This window comes from Mus caroli, unplaced genomic scaffold (assembly GCF_978045245.1).
Source record: "Mus caroli unplaced genomic scaffold, Mus_caroli_1 scaffold_13, whole genome shotgun sequence".
NCBI lineage: Eukaryota > Metazoa > Chordata > Mammalia > Rodentia > Muridae > Mus > Mus caroli.
In genome coordinates this window covers 114,485,085-114,498,333 of record NW_028227268.1, presented here as the reverse complement: position 1 = coordinate 114,498,333, position 13,249 = coordinate 114,485,085, and the positions used below count along the sequence as shown (strand labels likewise).

The following is a 13,249-nucleotide window of genomic DNA, read 5'->3' as shown; positions in this document are numbered from 1 at the left end:
AATTGATAATGTCCCAGGCCTGTGACCTAAAGTTTGGTTCTATAGATTATGTCAAAATATTCCTCATTCAAACATGGTGCTGAGAAACTTTTATATTTATACATCTGTCTAGGCCTGTTAACTATGGCTGTCTGGTGCAAAGAGGTACTCATGCCCCTGCATGCGGCTCTCAGGAAAGGGACCATGTCAGTTGTTAATGTAACGTGCATCATAAGAGGGATGCTTACTGAGGTTGAGCATCCTTGTCTAAAACAAATTCTATTTTGACCCAGCTCTTAGGATGACCTTCTGGCTACCACCAAGAGGTGGGGGTACTTGGCATGTGTAGCCATTATGCAAAAAATTTCCAGAAGCAGGTGAATGCAATTTTAGTATTAAAAGAGTTATCTCCCTTATCCACTCAGCACTGCCCACTATGGTGGTTACTCTGTTTCCTTGGCTTTGGAAAACTCAAGCTCACATGCAAATACAAAGGCATCATCACGTTAATCCGAACATAACAAAGCTTAGCGAAACATTGTCAGAGAAGTTTGCTCAGTGTGACTTGAATCTAGAAGCAAGAGAAAATGCTTCTACTTGGAGGATATGGGAAAAGTGTCAGAGAGAAAATGCTTTCTTAACTTTAAAGGGGGAAATATCTATATTTTGACTGAAATTTAAGATATAAGCCAGGTGATAGCAGCACACACCTGTAATTCTAGCACTCAAGAGGCAGAGGCAGGCAGATCTTTTTGAGTTCAAAGCCAGCTTGGACTACAGAGTGAGTTCCAGGACAGCCAGGGCTATACAGAGAAACCCTGTCTTGAAAAAAACAAAACAACAACAAACAAACAAACAAACAAACAAAAGAAAATAAATTTAGGATATAAAAATCCCAATTTGCTGATGATGTTTTTAATATTCATTCTATATTAAAAGACAGGTAACAGGCCTATATTCACTGAGGTGAATAGATTATTTTAATTTCTAGGCCATTTAAATTATTTATAGTTTTTAGAAGCTGGAGAAAAGGTTGGAGAGAGATGTAGGCAGACCTAGTAACATGCTGGGCTCTGTGACTTACCTTTGTAATTGTCTGAAGAATCACCAGCTGGCAATAAAAAATAATGCTGGGTGTCTTGTCCACGGTACAGGGTGTGTGAGGAAGTGTTTCCTATCCGGTAACGAAATTCATAATGAAAGTCCTATGATCCAATCATGGGAGAAAGAAAGGAAGGAAGAAAGGAAGAAAGGAAGAAAGGAAGGAAGGAAGGAAGGAAGGAAGGAAGGAAGGAAGGAAGGAAGAAAGAAAGAAAGAAAAGGAAGGAAAATTGAATACAACACACAAACAAGTATTTACAATGGCCTAGGGGGAAGGTGGACTATACAATAGACTAGAATAGGAACTATGGCAAGGACACAAAGCCCTTGCCCCTGGCTTCTAAGATTAAGCTGACTTTAGGTGGGGCTGTTTTTGTTCCCAGTTGTTAACATTGAATTTTAACCTAGTTGGTGCCTGCCAGTTCTTCCTGTTTGCATTCCTCTGTTTTATGTAAGGATCCCTTACATAAAACATTGTACCCTGCCGGTGTGTCACCTAACTTCCCTATTTTCTTCTGTATAAAAAGCTTGCTGCTTGATTTGACAAGTTACATTCAGATCCACACTCCCTTGTGTCAAGTCTGTTTGTTACCCCAATTCCCGCCGACTCTATGCCCATCTGCTGGAACCCCTGATTCCCATGGATTGAGGAGTCCGATTGCCATGGATTGAGGAGTCCATGGCATTTAGACACCCTAATACAAGAGTTCTCAACCTGTGGGTTGTGATCCCTTTGAGGTTTAATGACACTTTCACAGGGGTTGCCTTACACCATTGGAAAACACAGATATTTAATTATGATTCATAATAGTAGCAAAATTACAGTTATGAAGTAGCAATGAAAATAATTTCATGGATGGGGTCACCACAACATGAGGAACTATATTAAAGGGTCTCAGCATTGGAAAGGTTGAGAACCACTTCCCTAACAGTTGCAAATCAGACTTTTATAGTACCCTCACAGCAGTGACAGCAGTCCTGTGTCTCAGCTCTCCACAGATAGGCATGATGCAGGCATGGAGATGCCCTGTGCTGGAAGCTGAGGTCCCAGGAACTGAGCCTTCACAGAAGGCCCAGGCCTTACTTCTCTGTGCATGAGGGCAGGTTTCTGAGACGGAACCTGAGCAGAACAGCTCCGGGGCAGGTAGCTTCTGTCCATAGCCAGAGGACAGTGACTGAAAATTCACAGCCTCCTACTGTGCTGCCACCTGATCTCAAAGGTGGCCTTAATCCCTTCACACCCAATTCTCCTTAAAGCCTCACAAGACCCTGTGCAAAAAGTCACAATGATTTCTTCATTGCCCAAATTAGGACAAAGGATCAAGTGTAGGTCAGAGCCACATCATGGAGATGGGGTTAGGACTCAGGATGAGCTTCCCACCCCCTACTTGTATGCTTATGGGCAGCAGATCCTCCTGACTTCCTGGCAAACCCCTGCAAGGATCCTCTTTTTCTGATGAGGAAGCTGCTCTCACTAGTAGGGGAAGGCCCCCATTCATGCAGGAGAAACTTTCCCATATTACAGGACAGGCTCATCCCTGCAGCCCACCAAGTAAGGAGCTCCCATGACTCCCAAGAATTGTGGCTGCCTGCCCTCCTCAGGACAGGGGTCTCAAGAGTCTCACATACCGGTTTCCCTGACATGCAGAAGACACTGAAGATGGTATATGCCTCCATACCATGGTGGGGTCGCACCTGACAAGACATGTCCTGCGGAGCTTGGTTGACCCTTAAGTAGAGCTGAGCCTTGCCCAGTAAGACATCCTTTGAAGCTAAGAGAAAGACAGGGTGGATATTTCAGCCAGGATAAAGAGTAATAGTGGAGAATACACACACACACACACACACACACACACACACACACACACACACACAAACACAATTTCCCATGTCCTCAGCTTGTATCTAGAATGTGCTATAAAGATCACCCTAAAAATTCTGAGCAGCTGTATAACAACAGGCATAGTTATTACTCCCCAGTAATTAAATACCATGTCTACTTTCTGCATTATCAATCAGTCTACACTGATTATTATTATTTGTATTTTTTTTAAAGTAGCATATTCTGAGGATAAATTCTGGGCTGGAGCTTTCTCTATCACATTGCATGACTCCTCATCTGGTCCTGTGGGGACTGTTTATGTAGCCTCCAGTAGGTTGAACATTGCCTGTGTTCCTTTCTTAACAGTTATGTGACTATGTCAACTACAGAAAATAGGCCCTTTAACCCAAGCCAAATCCAAGAGGATAGAGTGACTAGTTCTGCTGTGATGATCAGCCATATCCCTGGAGAAGAAGATGGGGTTTGGCTAACAACTGTGTGTATGAATTGCATACCAAGTTAAGAAAGAGACAGAGGGACAAGAGTATTTCCCCCAAATAACACAGAAAAAGATAGCCACAGGGTGCCATGTGTGATGGGGAGATTACAGGAAAGCAAAGCTGTTAGAAAGTTGCTGTGGGGCTGAGTGATAGACAGCTGAGCAAGACACCTAGAGCCTGAGCTCAAGTCTCTCAGATAGCAGAGGACACTGAACAGGACCCTGGGACTATGGGATGAATCCCAGGGATCTCTTCAATTAAGAAAGGCTATGTGTGTGTGGGGAGGGTCGGGGGTAGAGAGAGGAGCATCACATGAGCAACTGAAAAGCAAAAGGCATCCATTTTAACAGAAGCCAGCACTGTCTGTGTGGGAGAAGCAGGGACCCAGGCCTTAGTATCTGGACAGGGCCAGCAGAGGCTCCCAGCAGCAGTGAGAATCCAAAAGAGCCTCTCTATGAATTAGTAGAGAACAACCTGTCTTGTGCTTCTTCCTTGGATGATGTAGATACAAACAGAAGAGGCAGAACTGGAAGTGCACAGTTAGTTTTGCTTATCTATTTTTGCTTTGAGGTAGGGTCTGGCCTTGAACTTGCAATCTTCATCTCTCTGCTTCCCAACTACTGGTACTACAGCTGGGCCACTATACCTGGCTCATGGTGGGCTCTAAGCAGTGCAAAAATGTGGATAGTCAATCCAGGATATTGACTGAATCCTCCACACTTGTTAAGTAGGACTGTAAGTCTCCAGAAATAAGGGAATGTTTAGAAGTTACCCCCCCCCAAAGTGCACTCAGATTTAGTCATAAAAATGCAGAAAGAGTTGGGGGGCTCTCTGGGCAAGGTAACTCTGTGGGTAAGTTTTAGTCCACACTGATCACTCAGAAGAATGTCAATGATACCTCATTGTGATTAAATATATGCAAGGAAGCTGACTTACTCAGGTATCTAGCCAAAAATCAAATATACAAGAAGGACAGTAATTGATCATCATTTACCTGGTTCTAATGCATCTGACTTTACTAGAAATGAGAACATGACAGCAACTAATCTTAGTAACAAATAATGGGGTAATGGCAACAGGAGAGAAGAGAGAGGTGGGGCCCAGAACAAGAGGTTACAGGAGAGAGTCACTATTTCTTCTAAGGAAAAGTAAAATAATGACACAAGTCTTCATGGCTCCCCATACCAGATCCAACTTTTACCTTGACTTACCTACAGAAGCTTGTAAGACATAGGTCTTACCACTGCTCAGTGAGAATGGTTTTATTGTCACAGCTGGTCCCATGATACCTACAGAAGGGAAAAGTCCACATGAAATGGCAGTCAGCAGGCTCCCAGAAGTGAGCACCACTTTGCTCCAGGGGTGTAGGATTAAGTAATACCCTGGTTTGTCAGAAGCCATCTAGAAAAGGCTAAAGACATACAAATGAATGATGGTCCACCATTTTTTTTTTTTTGGCCAGGCCTGTGATGTGCGAGCTCTATGAGTCAAAATTCCAAGAGACTTCACCCCAGGATTGCTTCTTCTTGCTGCTGGTATGCCTTTTCTGGCCATTATTATAGAGCCTGATGATTCCTGGGCATTAGCCCACAGTATTGGGAAGATTTTCTGCAGATCAACATGAAGATGTACTCTCAGGTAGTAATGGTAGACACATAGATGATTTCATAATTCCTAATAGTGATTTTATAGAATTCCTAAATTTATATGAGTAATTTCAAGTCCTCTATAGTATAAAAGCTTCAAATAAGAGTTCTGTAAATCTATGCATTAAGGGACAACTGCACTAGAAAAAGAAAGCAGGATTGGAACAAATTTATGATCTAGGAAAACACTCCTTCTAGGTTAGGTATAAGACAACTTCCTGGTAAATAAAGGTTAAAAACTGAGAATGGACAAGTTATTGTGGGTACAAGGACAAAAAGGAAATATTGACTATTTTATCTATACAAAACTTCAAAACTAATAAGTTACAAGGCAGATGATTTGTCTCCTGACAAAACTGTGCTAACTTGTGACATAAGAATTATTGCTTTAAACTTATAATAATCTTATGGGGCAATAGATCATGGGTGTTTAGTGAGATACTAGTCTTAATGGAAAGACATGTAAACAATTCTGTTATTGCTTAAGTCTAATCGATTTATGACAAGAATTGTTGTCTTAAACTTACTGTAAACTTACTGGAATGTAACAGTATTTAGAAAAATGATATAATCAATCATCCTCTGTAACAGTTTTGCCTGATAGCTGTATGAGGTAAGGGTTTAGAGACAGTAGATATACTGAGAACAGAAGATAAAGGTTGTAGAGCTTCTTTTTCTGCTTCATCCAGAGTGAGTGTTTTTTCTGTGTGCAAGAATTGTTTCTCTTTTCCTTTTTTCATTCTTTATCTTCTTTTCTTTTCTCTCTGGTTCATGAAGAGTTAATGAATTCCAAGCCTCTTGGCTGGCAAGTGAGGGGACCCTGAGCCAGAGAGCAAAGAGCCCTAAGAACTAAAACTTCTTTACCTCATCCCCTGCTGCTAAGAGCAGGAGTTAAGTGCCAGAAACCAGTGGCTTTTAGCCACAGAATAGCAAGAGAAAGTTAAGTTCCCAGAAGTTATTAGCTTCTGGCCTCCAGAACAGTATGAGAGTTATAAGACCCGAGATCATCAGTCTTTGACCTGTGAAGGCCAGGGCAGGTTCCTAGAACCAGTTACATGTCCTGCTTATACTTGGGAACGACACTAGCCTGTTGGTTACTGGCCTTCTGAGGAACCTAAATTCCCATACCCAGCCCACCCGCACCGGACAGAAGCAGTATCATGGTGGATCTGTCACCCTCAGCTCAGAAATGTGTAGGTTTCCCTAGTAACTACAGAACTCTGGTAAGATCTCATTTTGTGCCTTTACAGTAAGCCCAGTGTTTGAGTTTTTATTTTTATAAATTTCACTTATCTGTTAAAGTATGACCGACAAGTTGAGTATTTTTAGAAATATTTGTTATGAAAATTTCTTAACTCTTGCCTTGCAAGAGTAAGCTGACTCATCCTGTTTAGTCTTCCTTAAAATTTGGAGAGACCCAAGACCCAAGACAGATGATTAGAAAGAACAAGGAGAAAATTACTTAAAAATAGTATGAAATCCATAGCTTCCCTAAGAGGCCTATGGAGGGTGACCTATTCACATGTACTCAGAAAGATAGTGAACCATCAGAGCAGACCAACCAACATGCCCATGCTCAGGGAGAAAAGTTAGACATTCATTCATCTTCCCCACAGGCCAGCTCTGCTTGATTCATTTGTGTAAATGGCTCATCTATTCTATGCCAGGTCATAGAGAGAGACAGGTGCCATGTGTTGGAGTGCCAGCCAGATTGGAAGTTCCCTGCTGATCTGCACCTGGGGACTCTTAAGGAACATCTGAACATCCTTAGAGACAGAGCCATAGGCTGTTGTCCACAGAGGGAGAAACGTGACTAGGAAAGGCTGGATGGTTCTACTCATCCATTAAGTCAGAAGACTTGGGAAAACTTGAGGGCCGATTCCCATATTCTTCTGAAATGGCTATAAATTCCAGGGTGCAAAGAGCATGTTCATACCTGATGTGGTGTAGCCATGGAAGACAGCTTGGCTGACCAGGGCCTTGGGCCAGTCGATCATGAGAGTTGGCTTTGCTCTACCTGTGTGGAGGAAAGGGCCCAGCAGGTTGTCCCCATAACTGGTACTCTCCTCAGCACTCAGGCTTGGTCCTGCTTCCTGGAAGTTTGTACTGGTCCCTAAGATAATAAATCATACCACAGGAGAGAAAAGGAACAGTCACAGTCTTGTGAAACATGAATGCTTCAAAGTTGATGTTAATATCAATTTCCATGGCTGCTGAATATTGTACTTCTAAAACAATACCTTTTGTAAGTATGAATTTTCAATCAATACACTTGTCTTATTATCGGCCACTCTATAATGTCTTTCTTTACCCTCCCTTTCTTTATTCCCTCCCTCCTTCTCTCCCTCCTTCCCTCTCTTTGTCCCTTCTTCCATTTTTTTCCTTCCACCTTGTGGTCTAGAATTTTATAATGCAAGCTCAGCTAATGATAAATGACTGAGGAAAAAGACATCAGATCACAGAGAAAGCAAATGTGGAGAAGAGAAGGAAGGAGGCTTCTGTTAGGGCAGTGAGCAGGGATTCAGAGCAAAGGATGAGTTCAGTGAAAATCTAGAAGACGTTTCTGTTTGAGTAGAAACCAAGTGCAGTAGGAATGGCCCATTCTCTGTGAGTGGCTGAAGAAAGGAATGGGAAACAGAATATGGGCAGTAAAGTCAAGACACGCTTGCAGCCACAGACAGGAACTTCTGTCTTATAAGTGGCAGGAAGGCACTGGCAGTCAGAGAAAACTAACCATCTGGTATGTGTTTGAGAAAGGCCTCAGGATGCTGTGTAGAGTGTGACTCCAGGCAACAGATACAGCACAGCGGCAGAGGCAGAAAGCTACTGCACTATCTGGGGAGAAATGACGTGGGATGGTGGTATAGCTGACTGAAGATTTCAGAGAAGGCCACAGGCACAAGATACGGTAGCAACAGACCTTGAGGAGTTAGGGTGGCTCCTGTCTGAAAGAGTCATACTCTGAAGAGGATACCATGATGCCTGCTTTGTCTGTTTGCTATTACGGATTCAGCACCTACTGTGTGACTAAGCACGAGTCCTGAAACAGACCTGTGTATGTACTACAAAATTTTGTTGTGCTCAGTATGATTTTTATGGCTTGCATATGAAGTTATCCCATGGGTCCATGTTAAATGCATGGTCCTCAGCAAGTGGTGCTATTTTGGAAGGTTCTGGAAACTTTAGAAGACAGAACCCAGCTGGGAAAAGCTCACTGCGGGTTGGTGCTTGGTGGCATATTGTCTCCAGTCTTTCCCTGTTTGGCCCTCTGCTTCCTGTCCACCATGAAGGGAAAATTCCTTTTAGACATATTCACTCTGACATGACTTTCTGCCCAGGAGCCTGGGACCAAGTGACTGTACCAAACTCTGAAGTGTAAAAAAACAAACAAACAAACAAAACAAAATAGTAACAAGATAGCCAATCAATGCAATGTGCCTCAGTGTCCTACAAATAAATGAAAAAGGAGGGGAAAAAAAGCCACCTTTCTGGCTAGAAAGAGGTTACCTGTCTTGACCTACCCAATCACTAGTGATATGGAGGCCTAGATGGGAACAGGCCTACCTGATCCACAACCAGGTCCTCTCTGTACTGCTGTACACTCTGGGAAACAGTTTTTTTCCTCGACTCAGGGCTAGGTGACAGGTGACCAGTTACCAATCCCTTACCAGGCGTCACCACACTGCCTACAGCCCACTGGAACTATGCAGACTGCTGGGTCCTAAAGCACCTGTTGCCTGTCTCATTGCTCTTTCATGAACCCTAAGAATGCTGGGGCTCATGCTTTCCTAAGGCTTCCTCACAAGACCTCATAGGCCACACCTATGTTCCTAGGACCTGTAGACAATAACACACTTTGTTTTCCAGGACTCTCTTCTGCTCCTTCCTATGACCACCTGTGAAGACTAGCTCACACAAAGAAGTATGATACAGAGAGTAAAACATGAGGAGCTGATGAAATCATAACTCAAGAGGCAGCTGGAGAGAAGAAACCACTGCAGAAAACTTACACATTAACTTACCCATTTAAAAGATAGATCAAACAGACCGACTGCACATTCACTCAGCAAATTAATCACCTGCCTATTCATTTGGTAGAAATAGCTCTCCAATCATTCATTTGTTCTCTAGACAGACAGCATAAGATATCATTTTGGGTCAGGATCAGAAAAAAAGAGATTTGTGCCGGAGGGACAGAGGGTAGAGAATAAGAGACAAAGACAGGAGATAGAGGATGAGGGAGAAGGGGAAGGGAACAAGGCAGAGGGGAGAAAGGGGCAAGGGAGAGGGAAATGGGTGCTTGTCCTAGGGACAAAGGACTGTCTCTGCATAGAGAGGAGACAGATGTGGTCCATAGGAAAATGGTGCTTTATAAAAGTACAGGGAAACCCCGTGTTAGGTTGAGGTGTTTAATTTAACTGGGCATGTTAATTAGGCGAGCCAAAGGGGGCGTGTGATTGCTGGACTTCAATACTTTGATAGCTGACCTTAGTTAGTAGTCAGCCTCAGGAGGGGGAAGTGGCCAAATAAGGGAATGGACCTTGGTGGCTAGCTTGGTGGAATGTAATCTAACAGTTTTTAGCAAGGCAGAGGGAATGGAAAAGAAGGGCAAGGCCTGCTGGAGCCAGGTTGGCCACTTTCAAGCTGGCCAGAGTCCTTCAGATAGAGCCACTGTTCTTTCTCCTTGTCTGTCAACTCTGCAGAAACATAGATCAATACTGATCATCCATTTACATGACAAGTTGATCACCCTATGTTTGCACCAATTGCAACCAATCAAGATGGTTCTAGGGACAGCAGAATAAAATAGCCACGAAGTTTCTGTGAAGATGTCAGGTGTATATAAGACAAACACAGGAACACATCACTGGTTCAGAAGTCAGTTGTTTAGAATAGATAGGGGTGAAAATAGTTAGCCTATGGGGGTTATCATGGGGCTGAGGGAGGCTACAAAGTAAGGAAAGAGAGGGACCCTGCAAGAGGAACGATCAGCAAGGAGGCAAGTTGGGAAGAACACAAAGGGAGGCCTGTTACTGTGCAAGGCATCTTGGATTTGCATTGTCTACTGTTAGCCCACTAAGGGTTTGGGATCATCAAGCTCAAAATATCCAGCAGTAAGGGGTTGAGGAGTGAGGTCTGTGCCAGGTTCTGCTGTGCAGAGGGGCTCACATTCTCTCTTGAGAATTCCCTGGGGGATTAATAGGTGGCTTTGATGTAAGGAGCAAACATGGTGAATCCAGGAGGGCTGGGATACAGTGAGCCCGGATGCAGGGCTCTTCTCATGGGAGCAGTGCTCAAAGTAGTTACCTGGTGGGCGTCTTCCTAGGGATAGCACTGCTTCTTGGATGTCGGTATAATAGGCTTCAAAATCTATACAAAAAGGAAAATGAAGACACCGTTAGTGTTAAATGCTGTAGACTGAGACGCCCCCTCCCCACCACATTCCCAAGGAAGCTTTGTAAGGTTGTAGGATTAGAACTTCATGATTATGGAGAGTTAGAATTTTGCAGATCAGAACCAAACTATTTTTAGTCCCCTCAAATTGCCGTTCATTCTAATGGAGGAGCTAGAGAAAGCGCCCAAGGAGCTAAAGGGATCTGGAACCCTATAGGTGGAACAACAATATGAACTAACCAGTACCCAGGAGCTCTTGTCTCTAGCTGCATATGTATCAGAAGATGGCCTAGTCGGCCATCAGTGGAGAGAGAGGCCCCTTGGTCTTGCAAACTTTATATGCCCCAGTACAGGGGAACGCCAGGGCCAAGAAGTGGGAGTGGGTGGGTAGGGGAGTAGGGGGTGGGTATGGGGGACTTGAAATGTAAATGAAGAAAATACCTAGTAAAATAAATAAATAAATAAATAAATTGCCATTCATTGTCTACCCTTAAGTCCGAGTGAACGTCTTTTTGAGGATTAGTAAAACCTTTAAAATGTATTCTTAGCAGAGAACTATTTGCTATAATCCACAGCTAAAAGTGTTGTTGATCCAAAACCTATATACCTTTTCCCCACTTGACTGTAAGCTCCCAATTGGTGGTCGCTGCCAATGTATTTGATCCAATTTTCTTTGTTGTATGACTAATAAAGTATCGTGTAACCCCTTCCTCTGTGGAACACTTTATTAAGGGTAATCTGTCCCTGGAACACTGTCACTCATATCAGGGTTAAGAATGAACTACCTCTAAGCTGGGACATGGTGGCACATACCAATAATGCCAGCACTTACACAATGAAAACAGGAAGATCAAGAATTCAAGACCAGGGTTAGCTACACAGAGAATTTGAGGCCTGTTTCAAGATAACAAGAACAAAATACTATTTTAGTACTCTGAGGTTGAAGCTGGGATCTGCATTGACCTCACACACAGTACTCTTAGACTCAGGGCAAAGGTGGGAGTAACATTAAACCTGACCCATTAGATTTCCTCCTTCCCTGGTGAGCCTGGCGCTAGATACAAGGATCAATGTGTAGAGATGGTGGCACTTACCATCAAAGTCAGTGGAAGAGCTGGGGGAGGGCCAGCTTCCCGCAGGGCTGTTCGTCATCAGGGCTTCCTCAGCCAGGGAACTCAGTGAGCTATACTCCTCCACAGGCTCCCCTGAGCCTGCCACAGCCCCTGAAGCGGGAACGTGGTGGCCACCAGCTGTGGACTCAGCAGAAATGCTTCCCAGGTTGGAAAGAGCTGTCCAGCCCAGGGGCATGGGTGAAGGCTCCGGTGAGTGTGGTGTCAGTGGTGCTCTCAGATTTGATGGCAGATCGGACTTAGATGACTTCAGACTGGTCCCAAGTGCCAAGGCACCTAGCAGCCCCACAGTACTACAGAAGGGGACTTAAACATGGGTGTGACAGGGTTAAAATTCTGAACTAAAAGTCCAAAGTGTGTGTGTGTGTGTGTAGGCCATGGGATAGTGCAAGATGGTTCCTATATATATGTACTGTGGTTCATCTAACACACACACAAATATATGATAAAAACTTATACAGATTACATAAGCATGTCTACTTGGGAGGTAAACATATTTTCTGTGAGCTTGGCGTAACCATCACCATCATGGGGCTGAGGAGCTTGCTGCAGTAGCCTACATAGTCATGGAAATACAAGAAACAAAATGATGCAGAAACAGTGGGGGACTTGGCATCAATGGTCCCTAGCAGAAGCAGGCAGAAGGCCTCAGGATTTGCACTGCAGACATTTCTCCTTGTCCCCACCTGCAGGTGGTCTGGGGGAACCACACCAGAGTATATAGGGTGGGTTCCAGAAAGGCAGTTTTCATGACTCATTACCCATGCTGCAGTGGGCCTTTGGGTGGCATATCTGTGTTTAGGTCACCCCACACTCCTGTCCCTAACTCCTCAACAATGCCCCTGACTGGAGTAGACTTATCATCAATGTATCTCTGTGCCCTATCTGGGGTGAACAAATGCGTTTTCACACCTTCCCAGGAAAAGTAACACCATGCTACTTGACACAAACCGGACATGAGCTGGAAGCCTGTGCTTCCTCTGGCACGTGGTTCTGGCCTGGTGGTGTGGAGGACAATGCATGACCCAAGCAAGAGTAAGTGGGGAAGGCCCTCACAACTCTTCCCCTGGAGCTTGCTCTCCGTATTCTGGAAAGAATTTCTCCTAATCATCATTTCTCCCTGACAACAAGGATCCAGTAAATAACTCTAAAGGCATCTCTAGGAATTGTGATAAAGGAATAAAGGAGTAATGACAAATAAAAAAATGCATAGACATAGAAGTGACGTGTTAAAAGCAGTTTTTGCTTTTGACCAGGGCAGACCTCTGTCCTCTGTAGTATCCTTTACAGTGAATTAGTGAATTTGTTTCCCTGAGTTCTATAAGGTACTGTGGAGGGGATGGTGGCAACCCTATTCAGAGTTCTCTCAGATGTTTGTCCCAGGCAGCCCTAGCCTTGAAGTTTAAGCACTGTCAGGGTCACTACCATAGGTCTCACTGACACTTTGGGCTTTGATTCAGGAAGTCTAGTTAGTCTTGAATTCAGAATTCAGAACCCTGTGATGGGCACAGTCCCACTGAATGTCCCTGTCAGGGGGCAGATGTACTCCAAGATCTGCTTTTAAAGGTTTCAAACTGAGCAGTTGGGACTGAGCAGAGCTGGTTGCCCAGCACAGAAGCCCAGCTCTTCTGGGTCATTACTTGTGGGACTCAGCTTCACTTCTCAGCATCCCACTAC

General features: G+C 44.0%; 1 protein-coding gene across 1 annotated transcript in view; it reads right to left on the bottom strand.

Annotated features, from left to right (window-relative positions):
* The window catches only part of Pkd1l1 (polycystin 1 like 1, transient receptor potential channel interacting), a gene marked incomplete at its 3' end in the record, with an annotated part of 141,644 nt that overhangs the window by 88,153 nt on the left and 40,242 nt on the right, over nucleotides 1-13,249 (bottom strand). Inside the window, 7 exon segments of the mRNA XM_085829334.1 lie at nucleotides 1,064-1,184; nucleotides 2,710-2,852; nucleotides 4,614-4,691; nucleotides 6,985-7,161; nucleotides 10,356-10,418; nucleotides 11,537-11,865; nucleotides 12,334-12,457. Coding sequence (XP_085685460.1) covers nucleotides 1,064-1,184; nucleotides 2,710-2,852; nucleotides 4,614-4,691; nucleotides 6,985-7,161; nucleotides 10,356-10,418; nucleotides 11,537-11,865; nucleotides 12,334-12,457 — 1,035 coding nt within the window.